Genomic DNA, 19,223 nt, shown 5'->3' with positions numbered 1-19,223 from the left:
GCGTCCAGCATGGGCGGGCCGATGGACGCATAGGCAACAGGTTGTTTCGCACTGACAGTTTGGCGTGGGCTGTCCATCCTCGTTCTCAAAGGAGTTTTTAATTGAGACCAAACCAAGAAAAGGTTTCAAAACTGCTTTGACCCTCGCAAAGTTTCCCGGTATTACGGACGCTTTCATCAAACAGGTAAGCGAAAGGAATGCCATTATTTACACGGCGGTCTATTTGTCTTTTGCTTTTTTTCCTCTTGGCTTTGGGTTCGCGTCCAGCTTTTGAGTTCTTATAATCCGGTATCACACGGCTTCATATTTAGGCACCTGTTGCTTTGTTTCAAGTGGACGGGCAGGAAGAGAGATGCCGTGATCCAGGTTGGCGTCTGTTTTACTGTATGAGAAAAGTGTTTATCCAGATTCTGCTTTGATGTTTGCGCCGGAAGAATGACATCATTATCATAGTTAAACAATAAGACATAATTACATTCATACACATACACGGCAAGTTGCTTTTCTAAACATCCAAACAAAAAAAGGGGTTTCGATGACATGCATCTATTTCAACACAACAAGTGGATTACACAACTGATAAAAAAAGTTAAGCAATATTTAGCCTATCATACATGTCACATCAACATTACAAGTCGCTTAACATGCAACTGGTTTTGTTACTACCGATACTGACTGACTCGCGGGGTGGGTGTGACGCAATTTGAACAGCAATGTCACGGCTGGAAATGTTTCCTCCTGGAGTTTCTCTCTTCGTAAACAGAGATACGTAAGTACAATGAGAGCTACTGTAAAAGTGCCGGTGTCAGTGTAATTTAATATTTAGCTCTTGGTTATTTCCAACACTCCAACTGGAACACTGGTGTTATTGTCAATTGGAAAAAAAGTCAAACATTCTCATGTGAGAACGATCCTTTGCTTCTGGTTGGCACAAATTTGTGTAAAAAAGTTAAATATTGTATGTACTGTAAAAGGGGGCTGAAGAACATAATTAGATGTCAACATTAGTATAGTATACGTCTGTTTAGAGACTTTCTATATCCTACAGGCACTTTTTTGGCTATTTTTAGATTTGTTGTATGTTCTGTAAAAGGGGGCTGAAGAACATAATTAGATGTCAACATTAGTATAGTATACGTCTGTTTAGAGACTTTCTATATCCTACAGGCACTTTTTGGCTATTTTTAGATTTGTTGTATGTACTGTAAAAGGGGGCTGAAGAACATAATTAGATGTCAACATAATACGTATCCGACTGTATTAGTAAATTATACGTCTGTTTAGAGACTTTCTATATCCTACAGGCACTTTTGGGGCTATTTTTAGATTTTTCGTGTAAAGTCAATAGTCACTTATTATCACATCACACATGTGCAATTGGGGAAGGTCAGTGAATCTGTTATTATAACCCTCAAAACGTATTTTTACAGAGTGCATTTTTATCAAATAGGAACGGCACGTGAATCGTAAATGTTAACATAACTATTATCTTTAATTATACTATATTACAGTTCACTTTAGTGTGTCTTAATAGCCCATGTGCATTGAAAGGAAAAATATGGCACAGAGAGCTGTTGATCCTGTCTCGTAACATTCCTCTACAGACTGTCTGATGCCAGGTCAGACCCAGTGGATTCGTTTGAAATGGTTAGCTATACGGAATTGTACAAATGAGCAAAAAGCGATAATTGAAGAACCCGCACAAAAGTGAACTCAAGCTATGGCCCCCATTTTTAAAGAAGACCTTCTTTGATGATGTGAGATGAGTTCTTTGTGCTTTATTTCATCAACAAACTTCGGTCAAGTCATTGGTACACACATGCATATATTTAATCAGACAGTGTACGGTTTCCTTAACTCAATACACTCCTGTAACTAGTGAGAAATCTCATGGTGGGTTCCGATTTTGCAAGAATGCCTGGAATCTGGTGTATGTGAGGAAGACAATGACTAACTTTGAGTAGCTAATCGGACCTAATGCTTCAAAGGGGACGCTGACCGTTATAATGTAACCAGACCCCCGTTACTCCAGGTTATTCATTGATCTGAGTCTGATGTTTATGGACTATTGTGTTAGTTTCGTTCAGTAAATTCAGGATTATTGCCCGTAAGGCTACACTGGTGCATGTTGTGTTAACATAGGAAGAAACATGGTGATTATAACACACCCAACACTTATGACTTTTGATTCATTTAATAATTGCAGATAAAATGGCCTTAAGGACTGAAGTGATACTAAAAAAACACAGTGTGTGAGAGTGAAGAAAACGGGGAATTTAAGCTTTAGAAGATACTCGGCATAGCTGTGGATGTTATCTGCATCACTGGTTTCGTACAACAGTGTAAGCAACAATACAACGCTCGGTGCACCATAAAGATTAATTGCAACGTCTTTGATCAAACATTTGTCATATGTGTTGCATAATGCTATGATGTCATTCTAAGAATGTTGTCTTTGCAGCTAAACGTAGCGCTCTTGTGACCTGGAACTGTGTTCCAGTAAAATAGGAAGACCGGAAGCAGGGTGGAATGTGCTAGAACCTGCTCCTACCAGCAGGCCCACCTGTTTGTCTCAAACAAATATCTATCTCTGTTCATATGTAGAAGACTCTCGATACCAGGGCTGATATCGAATAGCTGTATCACATTAAATGCTTCACATTACCATTTGCGTAAATGTGCCGCTGTATTGAGAAATAAGAGAGCTTGGCGTGAATAAAATCTGATGGGACATACCGTGTAGCTTGCATTTTGTTAATTTTATTTGTCTGACATAGTCATAAGTTTGAAGGCAATAGAATCCAGGCAAGTTGGTTAGACAAATAAAAAAACAAGTTTGTTTGACAAATGAATACCAGCTCAGGCTCAAATTATTTTTTGTAGTAAAGTTTAGAATTTATAATATAAAATTCTATTTGATGTATATGAGAAGTTACTTTATACATAAATGAAAAAAATATTACATTGACATTTTGCAATAATAAATATTCATTCATTCACTCATCTTGTATCTCATGTTGTGCTCCTCAATCCTCATGTGTACTTTTAACCCTCATTTTTCACTTTTATGTGTTCTTCAAACATCCAGCTAGGGATATTTCACAGGCAAAACAAAATTTGCCCATGTTTTACTAACCCTCATGGCATCCTTACTGAATATGACTTTCTTCTTGAAGAATAATGCAGCCGGAGTTATAATAACACATGTCATTTTACTTTCAAGCGGTAGAATGGGAGTGAATGGGCGTCTATTTTTTTTAAGCTCCATAAAGTGCATCCATGGATCAAAGAACCACTCTACACGGCTCTGTGATCTTAACAAAGGTCTTCTGAAGCGAATAAATTAGTTTGTTACAAATATTGAGAAATGTCCATATTGACAGCGCTATTAACGTTGATGTGTAGCTTCCTTTATCCCGTGGCTGGATGTGATTCTGAGGCTTGTTTTTCCTGTGACGAAAGCTGCATTTTTCGTTTTGTTTCATTAGGATTCCGTCGCTTCTGTTTAGAAAGGTTTTGCCTCTGAAACATTCCTTTAATGTATACATTATATTAGTTAAATTAGTCAAAGGTGCTGTGTGTAATTTTTTTAGGATCCACTAACAGAAATGCAATATAAAGAAGCATCTAAGAAGCGTAAACGTAACGATTTCTTAATCCTGTGTCAGCCACCGTAGTGCTTTGAAAGGGAGGGTTAGAGTGAGCCGTCGCTTGCAATTCCCAAACTTACCACTAGATGCCGCTAAATTTCACACACTGGACCTTTAATATATAACGTAATATTTAAATTTGGTTTATGCCAGACTGCAATGACGCATTCATTCTTTGTCTTCTTATCATAGAAAGCCAGAATGAGCTCACTCTCAGCAGACAGGAAGACCCCTCTGGACTACGGCGTCCAGATCCGCTTCATCAAAGATCTGGATGGCGCCGGTGGGGGGTTCCCAGAAAAGAGTCGACTGGCCAGTGGAGTTGTCAGCAATGGAACTCCTTCGCCCTCTAAGTATGGAGTAGCCGTACGGGTGCAAGGAATTTCTGGAAAGCCGTATGTGATGCTCCAGGATGGAGAAAAGGGAGACTCTTACGGAGTGCAGCTGAAGACCCAACCGACCCAGAGTATGACCCCAATTGTCTCTCGAACCTCTCCATACAGCAACTTGTTTCCAGAACTAAGGGAAGGTGCTCGAACTCCCCAAGATCTCACAGCTAGTTCTCCGGATGAGGAATTTGGGAGTCCTTTAAAGAGGCCACCTGGCGACGGACAAGCAGGGAACCAAGGAGAGGGTGAGGCCAGGACTACCGAACGTCTCACCCCTTCTACTCCAGCTCCACTGGTGAATAGGAAAGAATATGATAATTACAATGAAGCGGGGCTTAGGAAGGTCAACCAGAATGGGATCGGTGGTATTCAGAACGGGACGGGGCTAAACGGATCATTGAATGAAGAACCAGCACAAGCTATTGACACCAAGTCTTTGCCTCCCATTAATAAACTCATCAGCCGGTTCGGCGGTGGTGGTTCTAGTGACATTCCCACTTCAGAGGCACAATCTCGGCCTCGCTTTGACAACCGTGTGTCTCACAGTGTGGATGTTCTAAATAAACCCAATGATGTACAACCTCCTCCATCGACTTCGCCAACTATAAATCCCTATGCTCCTTTTACATCATCTTCAATGCCCAAACTCAGCTCATCTAAACCTTTAGTCGACAGTCTGGGGCGAGAGCCAACATCTGTCACTAAAGTGACCGCCATCCCCAATTCCAAACCTCCCGCCTTAATCCAATCACCGAAGCTGTATGTTCCTAAGGAGGCGGCACCTGCTATACCAAAGAAACCAGTAAGTTATGAACTTTTCGCTTTTTCTGTTTCTGGTATTATATTCACCCCTCTCTGTCTCCAAGAATGACAATGCTTAAAGGAACAGTTCAGCCAAAAAATTCTGCCTTCATTTACTCACCCTTAAATCTGTATAAATTAGTTTTTCTGATGAACACAGAGAAAGATATTTGGAAGAATGCTTGTTATCTAACAGTTATTGGCCACTATTGTCCATCATAGTAGGAAAAGTCACTTATACATTAATTTTTTCTGTTACACTCAAAAGAACGATATTTTGAAGAACGTAGGAACGCAAACAGTTCTGGGGCACTTTTGACTACCATAATAATTTTCCTACTACGGGAGTCAATGGTGCCAACAACATCTTTCTCTGTGTTCATCAGAACAAAGAAATATATACAGATTTGAACAACTCGAGGTTGAGTAAATGAAGACGATTTTTATTTTTAGGTGAACTATCCCTTAAACTTGCCATTAGAATTACAGATCTTTTCAATGTCTTTTCAGGTGACCCCAGACCTCATAAAGAGCCAGTCTTTGAGTACAGACATCGCAAATGGAGATGATGCGCAGACCAAACTAGCCATTTACAACATTCTTAAAGAAGGGTATGATTCTACTATAAAATCTCATTGATGTTCATTCAAAGGAGTCCAAGCATATGCCAGCCTCAAAAATGTAGGGGGTAAACCATATATGCCTAGAACACCGTAGCAACTCCTTAGCAAAGTGCTAAAACTTTAAACACTTTTGTTACCACAAAGCAACTGGCCAGGAAACAAGATACTTGCCTGAAAAAGCACTGGTCATGACCTGCGTCCGAAATCGTCTACTTTCATATTATATAGTTGCTGAAAATAAGTCCTGAATATTATGTCCGAAATCTCACTATGCAAAAAACAGTAAGGGAGAAATACCCATATGGTCTATTGCTGTGCAAAGTGTTGACACTTTTGTATCCCATAATGCCACAGGAGCTGAGCATTGGTCAAATTTCATAAGTAAATCCAATAAAAATTATGGAAAACTTTAACCCGGATGTCCGTGTTTCAAATATAAGTACCAATAAATACATTTCTTGTGACACATTCTTATCTGACAATGTAAATCCATTTTTTTAATTTAAGGTCCTTGTTTTTCCTAACATTAGGTCTGTTGAGAGTGAGACGGCCATAAAACGCAAAGTTAGCCTCGTTCACGAGAGGTTCCCCGGTTTGAAGGTAAGCTCACGGTCAATACATCAGTTTGAGTTTCCCAGCATTCAGTGGAGTTCAACTGTGTTCAGTACATGACAGTGTGTGTACTTGGTTTGCATATTGGTCGGGTTTTGCATGATTGTGAGTATGTGCGTGTATTCAGTGAAAGGGAAAGATGGAACGACGAGACAAATTACAAACTTTAATAAATATTTGGTCAACAAAATACTGATAAGATACTGTACTAATGCAATGATGTGAAAAATGACCTGTACGATGGAAGTCTGTGGTAATGCATATATGTTTTGCAACATGAGACAAGAGTGATGCAGGTAAATACAGATCTAAGTTGCATTCAGACTTCAAAGCTGAAGTCTGTATTTTTTGTCACTTGCATCAACAAACAAGTTTCAAAAGTAATAATTTGAACAAGTGAGTAGTTTCCAAAACACAGAATTTGCTTGCCATTGGGCGATAAATCAATAGTCCCGCCTCTAGTCAGAACTCCGTACAAACATTGACATAACCCACCAGTTGCTTGTTGGATTTGAAGTTATGGTAAATAATTCTTAACATGTATTAAAAAGAGAAAGAATGAAATAGGTAAAGTGAGACTCTTGGTAGAAAGAAAGTATGTGTGTCTATGTTAATTTGTCTTGTCCTCTTGTAAATACATGCATCACGAGCCTGCGTGTTTGCATAACCTGTGAAATATCTTCCTGCGGTCTCTTGGCAACCGTCGTCTCAACAAGGAAAGCTGATTAGGGCCGCATGGTCGAGAGCGCAGCCTTTGTGATACATCAATAATTGAGTTTAACTGGAAATGGATAGCGGTGAGGGAGGGCTTCCCCTCGGCACGGGGGCTCTCAACATGTCTGTTTAGATTAGAGTAGTAATGGAGACTCATTGTACGGCCTCTTACTTCTGTGTGTCATATCCATGCGTGAGTGCTCGTCCATGCGTGATAAACTGTTGCTGTGGATGATATTTTGCTGGGAGACATTGTGTCTTGTTTATTTAGAGCATTAGTGTGTGATATACCTCACACAGCACTTGAAGACTTTTAATGTTTGATGTTCTCTGTGTAGGTATACTGTGATTATTTTTGTAAACAGTAAAAAGATGCTTTGTAATGATAATGTGCTTATCACAATAGCCTGTTGTCATTTTTTGGTAACTTTTTTGTGATTCGTATGTTTATAGGAATAGTTCATGCAAAAATTGAAATGCTCTTATGATTAACTCCACTTGGTGCCATTCAAGTATGTGTAAGACAAATGTTCACGTTTCAAATTTTACCTTAACATCTTTTAGAAGCGCTGATTGGATAAACAAGTTGTTGTAGCTTTCAAGTAGTGTATAGTTTTTGATGGTTGATTGAATAATAATTTAACAATAATAATAAAAATGCCGACATGCTAAAAAAGCCTTTCCCATGGGCCGTGCATGTTAAGGAGTTACAAGTTGTAAACTATAAACATTATTACATTCATTAATTTACCATTTAATATACCATAACTACTACTATGGGTTCTGTCGTAGTTGCATTTAGTACTGAAGTTTATGGTAACTCTTATCTGACTTACTGTAGTTTTAGTTTTCCATTGTATAATTTTATTAATATTTTGAATTGAATTTATTTTTATATTTTTCGTTGAAATTTTATTAAAATAAAAAAAATCGCTATTTTAATTTAATTTTTATTCATCAACTGCGAACGCAAACATAGAGTAAGCAACGATCTTATATAGTCCAAGTGTCGGATGATGATTGGTTGGATCTTTACGTTATAGGTCACGTAACATTAGAGTCTTCCCGGAAGAACTTGCGCTAAAGCTTACATTTCTCTTGCATTATTTAAGTACCACGATAATGTCTTATCTATTGCTCCTATAGGTTACTTTCAGATGTTTAGTAGCTAGTTGAACAATTACTGCAAGATGACCTTAATGCCTTCCTAAGGTTAAGGACGCAAGAACAAGAGGTCAGTTTAAAGGACCTAAAAGCAGCCGTGTGGGGTCATTATAATAATGGCACCAGTAGTTGTATGAAGCAGTGTGGGGTTGCTCATCTACATGTATAGAAAGGGATATTCTAGAAGACTGAGATATTTGAGGAGAGGACAGCTGCGTGTTTGCTGTGCGTTCATGTTTTTTTTAACGTTTCAAATAAAGTTTTGTGTTTCCTTTTTTTAAGGCATTCCTCTGTTTCTACATATGCACTTACAATTTAAGTTTACATCTGATCCCAAAAGAATATTTTATAAGAATAAATATTAAGTATAAAATTCAGGTAAATAGTCTTGTTGTTGTATCTTTGCACATGATATACTACTCTAGACAAGGTTTGCATGGACCAAATTACTAAGTGATGTTATCAGACTAGTCTCATGTTGACATATGTAATGTTTTGTGGTGATTCTTTTGATTTACATTAAGATCAACTAGTGTAATGTTGTGTACATAGATTTAATTGTTTGATTCCTGTGGGTAAATTCAAGAAGTTTGTGACTAGTAAGCTAAAGAACATGGGTCATTACAAGTCAAATAAAGCCACAGCTAAAACCATTATTCCACTATATTTATTATCATCTTATATTCCAGGCTTGCTCTATGATGGTAGAAGATTCTTGGTTGATAGTTGAAGTAAAGTGTCATTGTTGGCTTTTGGTGTCTCACAGGGTCCTCAGATCCTAGTGACCGACAGCAATATAAAGACAGAACTGGAACAGGCTTTGAACAAGAACACACAGCTTCAACAGATGCTGGACAAGAGAAAAAGAGAACTGATGGAAGTTCAGGACCAGTAAGTATGACCTTTTTATTACAGTCATGTATGAAGTTGATGTGTAATGAGGTGATATTTAAATTGAGTTAATATGATCTTTCTGTCTTTAGATTGATGGAGTTGAGGATGGACAGAGAGAGGGCGGAGGCTCGCTTACGGCAGCAGGAAGATCAGTTAGCTCAGCTTCAGGAAGAGCTCAGGAGAACATCACCCCAGTCGGATACATTGCAACTAGTAAGAACACAAAAGCATGACATATGGAAGTTTTTTAGTTATTTGAGTTAAACTATCTGTGTGCCTGTCTATTTCTCTGTCTGTCTCTCACTCTCTCTCTCTCTCTCTCTGTCTGTCCATCAGTCTATATATCTGTCTTTCTCTCTGTAAATTTCTCTGTATGTCTGTCCATGTTGCTTTATCTCACTGCATGTCTCTCTCTCTCTCTCTCTCTCTCTCTGCAGGATTTGATGACAGTGCAGGCAGATCTGTCTGAGTCTCTGATGCTGAGACAGAAACTAGAGGACCATCTGAGACAGAGAGAGCGAGAGCTCACCGCGCTGAAAGGAGCTCTGAAGGATGAGGTGGAGTCACATGATAAAGAGATGGAGGCCCTGAGGGACCAGTACAGCCAAGACATGGATGCGTTACGTCAGAGCATGGAGACTGTCTCACAGGTACAGTTTATGCAAACAGACCGGTACCTGCAGGGTGAGAAAGGCCTGAGGTTTAGGTTTAAATTAGTTTTCTAGACTTCTCCAGTTATGTGTCACCACAGGTCTTAAAGTTTAAATGTAACTATTTCTTTCACAATATAGGATTTGATAACTTTTACTTGTTAAGGATTAACGAGCAAAATGTGCAAAACATATCTCATGTGACATAGACAGTGAGGCAGGATTTTTGAAAAGTTCATTTAGTTTGATCAGATCAAGATTTTGTCTCATTCCGTGCAAGTTTTCCACTTTTACCACCTCCTCTCACCTGCTCCTCTATCTCACTCATTCTCTGCAGTCTCAGCTGGAGATTGAGGATGAACGCGAGAAGGTAAACGCCTCCATCTTGGCTCTGGAGGAGGAGCTGGAGAGTTACAAAGACCAGAGCGACCACTGGAAAGATAAGTTCACTTCTGCTAACCAAGAGTAAGTTGCAAGAGTTTATGAACACCCACTGAATATTGCACTGGTATTTCATTGCTCAATGTGGAAACCTTACAAGGATTTTGTTTTCAGCTGGGGACAAGAGCAAATATATAAAACAAATGGCACAAACCAATAAATATATGAGTTTTGGAAATATTTCAATGAACACTAATGGCTTATTAAAGATTTCATAAGCAAGTATTATGAAGTTAATAATATGTTTTATTTGTATTGGGATCTAAGGGTTTGGTTAAGAGTTGGGTGGGGGTGGTCACAGATCGAAACTCGCTGATGTAAATATCTTTTTTTTAAAAATCTAAAGACGTCGCTTCTAGGTGCAAGTCCATATTTGTCAAAGGAGTCAGATGACTAAGTTGTAATCATACCCAAACAGTCCTGTGACCAACTCCCATTATTATACTCAATGTTATCTCAAGCATTTCATTATGTGAAGTAAGTTTTGCTAAAATCTTTTGTTGTCTGATCCTCTGGACTAAAATGCACAACACACATCGCATTTTCTTGAAACTTAAAGCAATAGTTCACCCAAAAATGAACATTCTGTCATCATTTACTCGCCCTCTTGTCATTTCAAACCTGTATGACTTTCTTTCATCTGCAGAACAAAAAGAAGATATTTTGAAGAACGTTGATAACTGAACAACGGCGGTACTCGTTTATCTTCTATTGCATGAACACAAAACCATTTGGGTACCACCATGGTTCGGTTACCAACATTCTTCAAATGGTCTTTTTTCATGTTCTGAAGATGAAAGAAAGTCACTTATGTTAGAGCTGTTATGGTTACATCATTTATATAACCTGTATCTAATCCACACATTTGAGATTTACTTCTTTTTAAATGATGTAGGATAAAAGATCAAATGAACTTTTTCATTTGAAGAAACATGTCTTTACCTTCTCCCAATGGTATACTTGTATTCATGTTCCCTAAAATGCTGTTTAGTTCAGTGTTGGCAGCTTTATTTGGTCCCATCAGATACGTTTGTTGTGTGTATGTTTAGATGTTAATTGTTGTTTTTCTGATGCATGTGCTACTTCTGGTTCTCATTCACCAGGCGAGGGCAGCGCAGCACACTTCAGAAGTGAGACTGAGTTTTGTAGACATATGTCTACAGTCACCGGGGCATAAATGAATCATTTGAACTGATAACATGTTATTGATCAAAGCGTTTTAAATAAATCTGTCAAATATCAGCATCACTCTGACACAGTAAATTCAAATCTGTTAACCTGATTTTAACAGGATAGTCTGATGAAAACAAAAAAATCTGCTGTGTAAAACTAATCGAAACGAATCCTTTGATCTCACGCTCCGTGCTGGACTGTTTCAACAAATGTAACGAAACAGTCATTGATTTTTTAAAACTTATATGCCAAATCTTATTAAGCAATCAGACTTGATCGCGACTTGATCAGATTTGTTAAGTGGATGTAGTATTGTGTGTTTGTTTTAATTCCGTCTCTCTTGTTGGACAGACTACTGCAAGCTCAGCAAATCAAAAAGCAGCTTGAAGAGAAACTTCTCGAAGTAAAAAAACAAGAAGATAAAACCGATTCAAACCCTTTCAAAGAGGTTAGATACATAGAAATGTTTCTATAGTGTAATGAACATTTTTTTACGTTTTCTGTAGCATTTGTCCAGTGTCAATCCAGTTTTATATTTTATGGCATTACAAGACACAAAACCATTTTCTTATATATTCAGGTACTGCAGCGCTGCCAAGAAGATTTGAAAAACGCTCTTTCAGATCTGGAAGGACAGAAAGCAGAGATGATAAAAAAGGGGGAGGAGCTCAAATCAGTTACAAGAGCCAATGAGGAGCGAGAAAAGAAACTACAGGTGGAGATCGACAGACTACAAGACCAATCAAAGAAAGACAAAGAACTTGCGAAAGCTTTGGAGAAGACGTCGCAGGTATGTGGATGGAATCATGATGGTGAATATAATTTTTAATAGGGAGGAAACTCTCTCATATCGTTTGTTTGTTGCAGACCTCCACATCTGAGTTGTCTAAGGATATGAGAAGCAACCTGGAACTTCAAGAGGAAAACACTCGCTTGAGAGAGAGAATCGCTCGATTGGTACACGCACATGCACATGCATACAAAATCAAATTGGAACAAATTGCAAGGAATTAATCTTCAAATCATTTTACATTTGCACAGTCTGCTTATAACACTCTGATCTTTTCCAGACACTTCTGCAATCCACTGCTCCTGACAGCACCTCTGACCTCCTGGAGGAGGAGAACCGAAGCCTGAGGATCCAGCTGGAGGAGTCCCGGCGCATTGTGTCACGTCTTGGTCAGGAGAAGGACGAGGTCACCCGGCGTCTGGAGGAGCGGGAGAGAGAGAGAGAAGCTCTGAGACGCGGCAAGATCGACCTGGAGGAGCAGAAAAGACTGCTGGACCGATCGCTGGAGAAGATCAATAAGGAGGTGTGCCTTCACAAATATAATGATACAAGTCATTGTGACCTTGCAGTGTAAAATTCACAGCTTTGTTTAAAAATGGTGATAGCAGTAATACTGTATATGAACAAACACAATGCTCTCTCTCTATTAGATGGAAACTATGATGGGAGATTCACGTCAGTCTGTACAGGTTCTTCAGTCTCAGTTGGATGAGTTCAAAGATCGTTCTCGCCGAGAGCTCCTGGAGGCTCAGAGACTCAGTAAAGACAGACTCACCGAGCTACAGAGATCTCAGGCCCTTCACAAAACCACTCAGGAGGAGGTGAGCTCATGTCGGACACAACAGCAATATTGAAGATCAATAGAAGATTATAAATTGTTTTTAAATTCTTTGCAAACTGAATTTTTCATTGGTGGATGTAAGAATATACGGATTTCATATAGATAATTCTGAACTCAGTGCTTTGTCTGTGTCTCAGGTGTCTCATTTGAAGAAAGATCTGTTATCATGCTCTGAGGAGAGAGACAGCGCTCAGCTGGATCAAGAGCTGCTGAGCAGCCGTCTCAAGAACCTGGAGAGCGAGATGGAGACCAAGAGAAGCTCACACACAGATCACAGCAGGGAGCTTCGCCAGCTGGAGGTGAGTGTGTGTGAACATGTAAAGAAAGAACAAGGCTGTGAAAATCATCAGGACAGAATTGACTACTCGCGTTTAGCACTGTAATGGATTTTTTATTGAGAGCCAAAAAACGGAGGGCTGTTTATTTGGTTGGTTTCGGGGTGTATGTACTCAAACATTCATGTCATTTGTTTCAGGACAAAGTGAAAACATTAGAGATCGAACTGGATGAGGAGAAAAGTGGAACAGATTTAATGAATGAACGGATCACTCGAAGCCGAGAGCAGGTACATAAGCAAACATTAAAGGTCCGGTGTATTTAATTTAGCGGCATCTGGTGGTGAGGTTGCGAATTGCAACCAATGGCTCACTCCGTCCCACCTCCCTTTTGAAATACTACGGTGGCTGACACAGGACTAAGATGTCGTCACCTTTTCACTTCTTTGCCGAAGGAGATAACATATTTACAAAACATGCACTGTAGAGCAGTTTGTCCGTTTAGGGCTACTGTAGAAACAACATAACAAATTCCATTCAAAGGGTTACACACCATGGAAGACATAGTTTTGTATATTATATTTCATTTCTGCCAATTAAACCTCCAAAAAATTACACACAGCCCCACTAAAGTGTCACAACCCCCCTTTCAGCTACATTCTACCTCACTGTCGTTTTTGAAAAATGCTAATAAAATTGAGAAGAACCGTTAAAAAAACGCCGAAGGTTCCGGCATTGGAGATGGGCACTTCAATCACAAGGTGCTGTCATAAATAATTAGGAGAACACAGTCTCATGAATAATAATGAGACAACGACGGGTCATACATCGTCACATCCTTTGACATTGGCCAGATGATGATTTTAAACTCGGAAGATGCAACACAACCAACTTTGTTTACATCTAAATAAATGTTGTTTAGTGTTTCATGGCTCCTTAAATCAGTAACAGACACGGACTTAAAGCAACAAAACTGTATTTTGTCTGTTATGTGTTTTTGTATTTGTTGAAACATTCACATGGTGACTATCATACACGGCTTCTAGAAATTTAATTGCTAGTTAAAAATGCTTTTTATTGCATTATTATTATTATGTTGATAATAAGTATTTGAGCTACAGTAAGGTAACATAACAGTGATATAAATTTGAGCTTCATGTGTTTTGTTTCTCAGGTGGATCAGCTCCGCTCTGAACTGATGCAGGAACGTTCAGCAAGACATGACCTTGAGATGGATAAAAGTGCCTTAGAGAGACAGGTATACACTTACGACCTTGTGATGAATAAGAGTGGTTCAGAGAGACAGGCACACACAAACAAAGTGAAATCATATAGTTCACACGAACATGAACATGACCTTGAGATGGATGAAAATGTCTTCTTTAAGAGGATACAACAATGGTGCATTGGATGTGTTTTTATTGTGTTTGTTAAACGCTATTTTCACACATACAATGGTTCATCACTATAGGTGACATTTTGTAAAGGATGATACATTAGTGTCCCTTGTAGTGGATGATATGCCTTGTCATCAACATTTTTGAATAGCTGTCCATTGTAGTGACATCTGTGTCAAATACATCAATTAATACACTTAATGTTTTAAATACTTGATTATGCTTCTGATACATTTATGTCTCATTATCAGCACATGTTCTGTGTTTGTTTCAGGTGAAGGAGTTTAAGTCTCGTCTGGCTGATTTGGGCACTCAGACTCGACCTTCTGCTGGAGTCACACTGTTAGAAAACAAAGTACAGGAGCTTGAGGACAGATTGTGCAGTGAGGAGAGGTACACAATACACGGCAGCAACATAATTTTCTTATAGCATCATACCTGAACCAACATCATCTGGTGTCTGTTTATTTAGAGAGAAAAACACAATTCTGGCGTCTCAGAAGAGATTGGACAGAAAGCTTAAGGATGTGACCGCAACCCTGGACCAGGAGCGAAATCAACACGCTGATCTGAGAGACCAGGCAAGCATATATATTACCTCTTTGCGTCAGAGGTTACGAGTGACTTGAAAATGCCCTGAATGTATTTTAGAATAGAAATGATAAGCAGATACAGCTGGATGAGAATACGTGTGTTTGCCAATGCATGTAAACTGTTGTATGTCTCTTCAGCTGTCTCTGCGGGTGAAGGCTCTCAAGCGTCAGGTGGATGAGAGCGAGGGGGAGGTGGAGCGTCTGGAGGGCATCAGACGGAAGATTCTGCGAGAGCTCGAGGAGCATCGGGAGCTGCAGGAGGTTCTGCAGACCAAAGTGAACACGTTGGAGAACGAGCTTAAGTGTGTGATGCATTCATAAAACATACGATTGTTTATTTAGATGAAAAGTGTGTCCTTTACGATGCATCATGTTGTTTTAAAATGCATATTAGATATGTGATGAACTATGCTAAGCCCTGTAAAACTATAGTGAATTATCTTAAATATTGAAAGCTGGGAAGTTTTAAAATGTACATATGGATATAAGTATTTTTGCAACTGGTTCAACCACTCTGTTTTTGTTAATGAAGTATTAATATTGGTGGGTTGTGATGTTGCCCACTAGGGGGTGCTCTTGCAGCGTCAGCCATTCAGCTGCACAAACCAGACACTGCCATTTCATGTCTTGATCTATGAATACCTGTTTTCTTTAACTTTGGGGTTTTGTGTTTTTATTTGTTTGATAGGAGGAAAGTCCAGGCTAGACGCCCAACTTTGGGGTCCACGCTGAGTTCTGAAGAAGAAGACGGTTATTCGGAGTCAAAGAGCATCAAATCTATCCTGACTGAAACGCCACTCCAGACCACCAACTGTTAGCAACTAAAGAGATAAATTTTGCACATTATTATTTTCTAGTAAAAGTCGAAATGATGAAAGCGACAAGAAAGTCCGCTGCTCTTTATTTCTATTAAAAAGAGTGATAAAACTTAAGTGGTTTCAGCACAACGTGAATGTAAACGGTGAAAAACTGTTGTGGGCTGTTCCACAGAAAGTGATGTCATGTATGTTTTGTATACTGACAAAAGGTCATTGGTTGAGTATATAGACCCAAAAAAGTGTTACAGATCAGAAGCAGTCAGTGAAGATTTGTCAGCCTTTTTCCTCCATTAGAATTGTTTATGTTTTTGCTCTGTGTTTATGAGTGTATTGATACGTTTGTTTTAAGATGATATTTTTTTTTTGTATTACAGAATTTTCCAGTTGTTTGTAAAGATTTATGAAGGATTTTAATTACATGCATAGTGTAAAAGTAAATTATTCTATAGCCTCAAATCACAAACTAAATAAAGGTTGACTGACAGCTTCGCTCCCCATTCACTTCCATTGTATGGAAACAACAGCATTCCTAAGAATGTCTCTTGTGTTCCAGAGAAGGAAGTCAGATCAGTTTGGAATGATGTTGAGTATGTGATGACAGAGTTGTCAATTTTGTTTACAACCAAGCACATTTTATGAAGGAATTCCACAGAACTAAACTTCTGAATAAAACATGTCGAAATGTATGCAAATCACTATATGAATGGCAACTTTAGCTTTTGTGCCAAGACAAAAAAAGCAAAATATTTTAAAGTAAGGTCTTTGTAATGAATAAAAATTGCCTTAAATTTTCAGACATTTAAACTGCTATTATAAAACCTAAGCTGCTTTTTGAGAGATTTATATGTATATTCAGATAGATCAGAATCTAAATAAACCTGTCTGAAATGTATTTTTATCCCTTTATAGGAACGTTTTGGAAGACATATTTCTTTAAAGCTATATTGGATTTATATGTGTATATACTGCCTTGTCACATAAAGTATGTTATTCTTAAAACTGATGACAGTTTTTCTTATTTTGATTTTAGACCTCTTCTCTATCTTTTCTGCACATATATTTGTGTTTGTTCACCATAAGTCACACTGTTGTAGTTAGTGTCAGTAAGATCATTCAGCAGCTTTTAAGCATTATTTACAAAACCATTTTTTAAAGACATGGCTTACTGGAATTTTTTATGGTTGCGAGTTTGAAATGTTATTTGTTTTTTCATCCCACATACTTCTGTCATTGACATTCATAATATGAATCGTGAACTGTTGACTTTAAAATGTCTTTGAACTGTGTTAACCAAACAGGTTTTTACATAACAGTTCTGTTTTTAACTTTTAAAAGGTTAATCAACAGCCTGCAGAGATCATCCAAGTGACAGACATTTGCATTGCTAGTCATGCCATAAAGTTCTGTGTTAGCTCGGCTTTGTTAGACAATGATCGGCATGTTGTTAGACAATGTTCGGCATGTTTTTCATGTGTTTGACTAACGTTTTTGCTCTCTTTCCCAGCATGCTTTAACAGTTTTTACATAAGTACTGTACATTCTGATATGCGAAGTGTACACAAGTGAGTGTTCTAGAAAGGTTTTTTTCACAAACATTTATTAAGTGATTAATAACCAAAAGACAAAATTCAGTGTCGTAGAAATCTACTTATGAATTAATTTACTATTATAATTATAATAATATTATTATTATTATTAATTGACGTACTATTATTGTACTTAGTGGCAATACATTCAACACCCTGTTTCTTTCCTTCATCTCTTCTTCCCCTTCATCTGTTTTTTGTCTACGTACTCCAGCTCTTTTTCATCCCCACCTCATCACATTTTTTTTCGCATTATTTTCAAAGATTACTCATGTTGTCATAAAAAATCTCATAGTAGTTTTGTTGTTTCTGTTTTGTGTGTATTTTTAATTCTAAGCAGATATGATACTTGATTAACACATAGGTTCATTGGAGAGCATTGTATTAGATTACATAAATGTGCTAATAATTTAAACATGATCCTGGATTGGAATTTCACTGTGTTCATATGTTAATTTTTTAGAAAACTTGATCTAGTTTGAATCAGAAGAGAAAATCTACTATAAAATTACATTTTGTGTCTCCAAAAAAACTAATGAATTCTCTGATGCAGAGACAATGTTCTTATAACACTGTAATGGTAAATCTCAAGATAAAATACAACTGATTTATCAGCTTTGTTCTTTTAAAAGCATATTAAAGCAAGAGTGTTTTATCAGGGCTGTTGCCTTACAATGGAAGCCAGACAAAAACACTTATTTATGGAGTCACAAAGACAGCACTATGTTACTAATCACTTCCTGATAGTCCAGTACAATCGTCTGCAATCACACAAAGAAATACAAGTGCAAAGCAAAGAGTACTTGGTGTAGTGTAGTATGCTACAGGTCAAGAATTACAGGTTGCTGTGGGTACGATCAAAATTAAGACATTGTGAATTTGTTAGTCATTGCAGTTTTGTCAACTAATTCTTAAAATGTAGAAACAAGAGATAAATGGTAATATGTTAATTTATTAACATTATTAGAGGAAAAGAATACAAAGAACATATAAAAACGAATAGACATTATATCTATAAACAAAATTCAAAACCTAAATATGTTGGTATTCGTATTTACTGCTTAATGTTTATAATTTAATTGTTTACAGTTTAAACTGAATAAAGACATGAATCATAAATGCTTCATGGGGATGAATCATAAATGCTTTATTAATAAAGTTGATAAAAGAGTAGCCTGTTAAAGTTTTAAAAGGTTAAGGGTATTCTCACACGTAAATTGAATCTAGGGGTATGAAAAATATATATTTTCAGAATAAAGAACATATTGATGTTAATAAGATAAAATTCAAAGATATGTTACAGCTAAACTACTGTTTCCGTTGATAATATTTGATAACATTTCAAGGAATAAAACAAGTAAGGTCGAAAACGTTTATTCTTTACGATAACTGACGAAGAAGTTTCATTTAACCTAAATTTTCTGCAAACTATTAATGTTTATTTTCATTACTTCCAAAATCTTTTTAGACAATATTTTCATTTTAACACAAAATATCTAAAGTACAAAGCATGTTCATGAACATTCATCTTGTGAAACGCAGATCACAGTTACACAAGACCTCTTTTGCTTTTCGGAAATGTATAATTCATAATACATACACATGCAAGTTCTGATGTGTACTTTGTGCAATGCTTAGTTGGAATGACATGATGAAAATTGTAGTATTGTGTGTGCAGTTGGGTTGCATTGTTTGTGTAGTTTCGATACTAAACCGAAAAATATTTTTCCGGCTTAGTTGAGCGATTCTGTAAACCAAGATTCTTTAATAGACCACTTGAGCATAACAATGTCAGGCCCAGCCCAGTTCTAA

At 37.6% G+C, this 19,223-nt stretch overlaps 1 protein-coding gene across 3 annotated transcripts; it reads left to right on the top strand.

Annotated features, from left to right (window-relative positions):
• Positions 1-35: 35 nt before the first annotated feature.
• Positions 36-16,828, top strand: cgnb (cingulin b). 3 transcript variants are annotated; one of them, XM_056741807.1, is made up of 21 exons: positions 36-184; positions 3,843-4,841; positions 5,351-5,451; positions 5,994-6,063; positions 8,720-8,844; positions 8,937-9,060; positions 9,285-9,497; positions 9,835-9,962; positions 11,042-11,068; positions 11,463-11,559; positions 11,692-11,901; positions 11,979-12,068; positions 12,182-12,424; positions 12,552-12,722; positions 12,880-13,041; positions 13,218-13,307; positions 14,192-14,275; positions 14,689-14,807; positions 14,887-14,995; positions 15,146-15,309; positions 15,696-16,828. In XM_056741807.1, the coding sequence occupies exons 2-21, from the start codon at positions 3,852-3,854 to the stop codon at positions 15,823-15,825; spliced, it is 3,447 nt and encodes a 1,148-aa protein (XP_056597785.1). In that variant the 5' UTR covers positions 36-184; positions 3,843-3,851; the 3' UTR covers positions 15,826-16,828. The 3 variants fall into 3 exon arrangements, with proteins under 3 accessions (XP_056597785.1, XP_056597787.1, XP_056597786.1); XM_056741808.1 differs by lacking the exon at positions 36-184 and adding an exon at positions 704-769; XM_056741809.1 differs by lacking the exon at positions 11,042-11,068.
• Positions 16,829-19,223: the final 2,395 nt, after the last annotated feature.

Source organism: Triplophysa dalaica, chromosome 25, assembly GCF_015846415.1.
Source record: "Triplophysa dalaica isolate WHDGS20190420 chromosome 25, ASM1584641v1, whole genome shotgun sequence".
Classification (NCBI taxonomy): Eukaryota; Metazoa; Chordata; class Actinopteri; order Cypriniformes; family Nemacheilidae; genus Triplophysa; species Triplophysa dalaica.
Note: the sequence above shows the minus strand (reverse complement) of the source record. Positions and strands in the feature narration are given on the sequence as shown.

What these genes read in the sequence shown, in the direction of transcription:
- cgnb (XM_056741807.1), top strand. Translation starts at nt 3,852, where the DNA reads ATGAGCTCACTCTCAGCAGACAGGAAGACCCCTCTGGACTACGGCGTC. An exon ending in AGAGGTTCCCCGGTTTGAAG is followed by an intron (nt 6,064 to 8,719) that starts GTAAGCTCACGG and finishes GGTGTCTCACAG; the next exon opens with GGTCCTCAGATCCTAGTGAC. An exon ending in ACAAAACCACTCAGGAGGAG is followed by an intron (nt 12,723 to 12,879) that starts GTGAGCTCATGT and finishes TCTGTGTCTCAG; the next exon opens with GTGTCTCATTTGAAGAAAGA.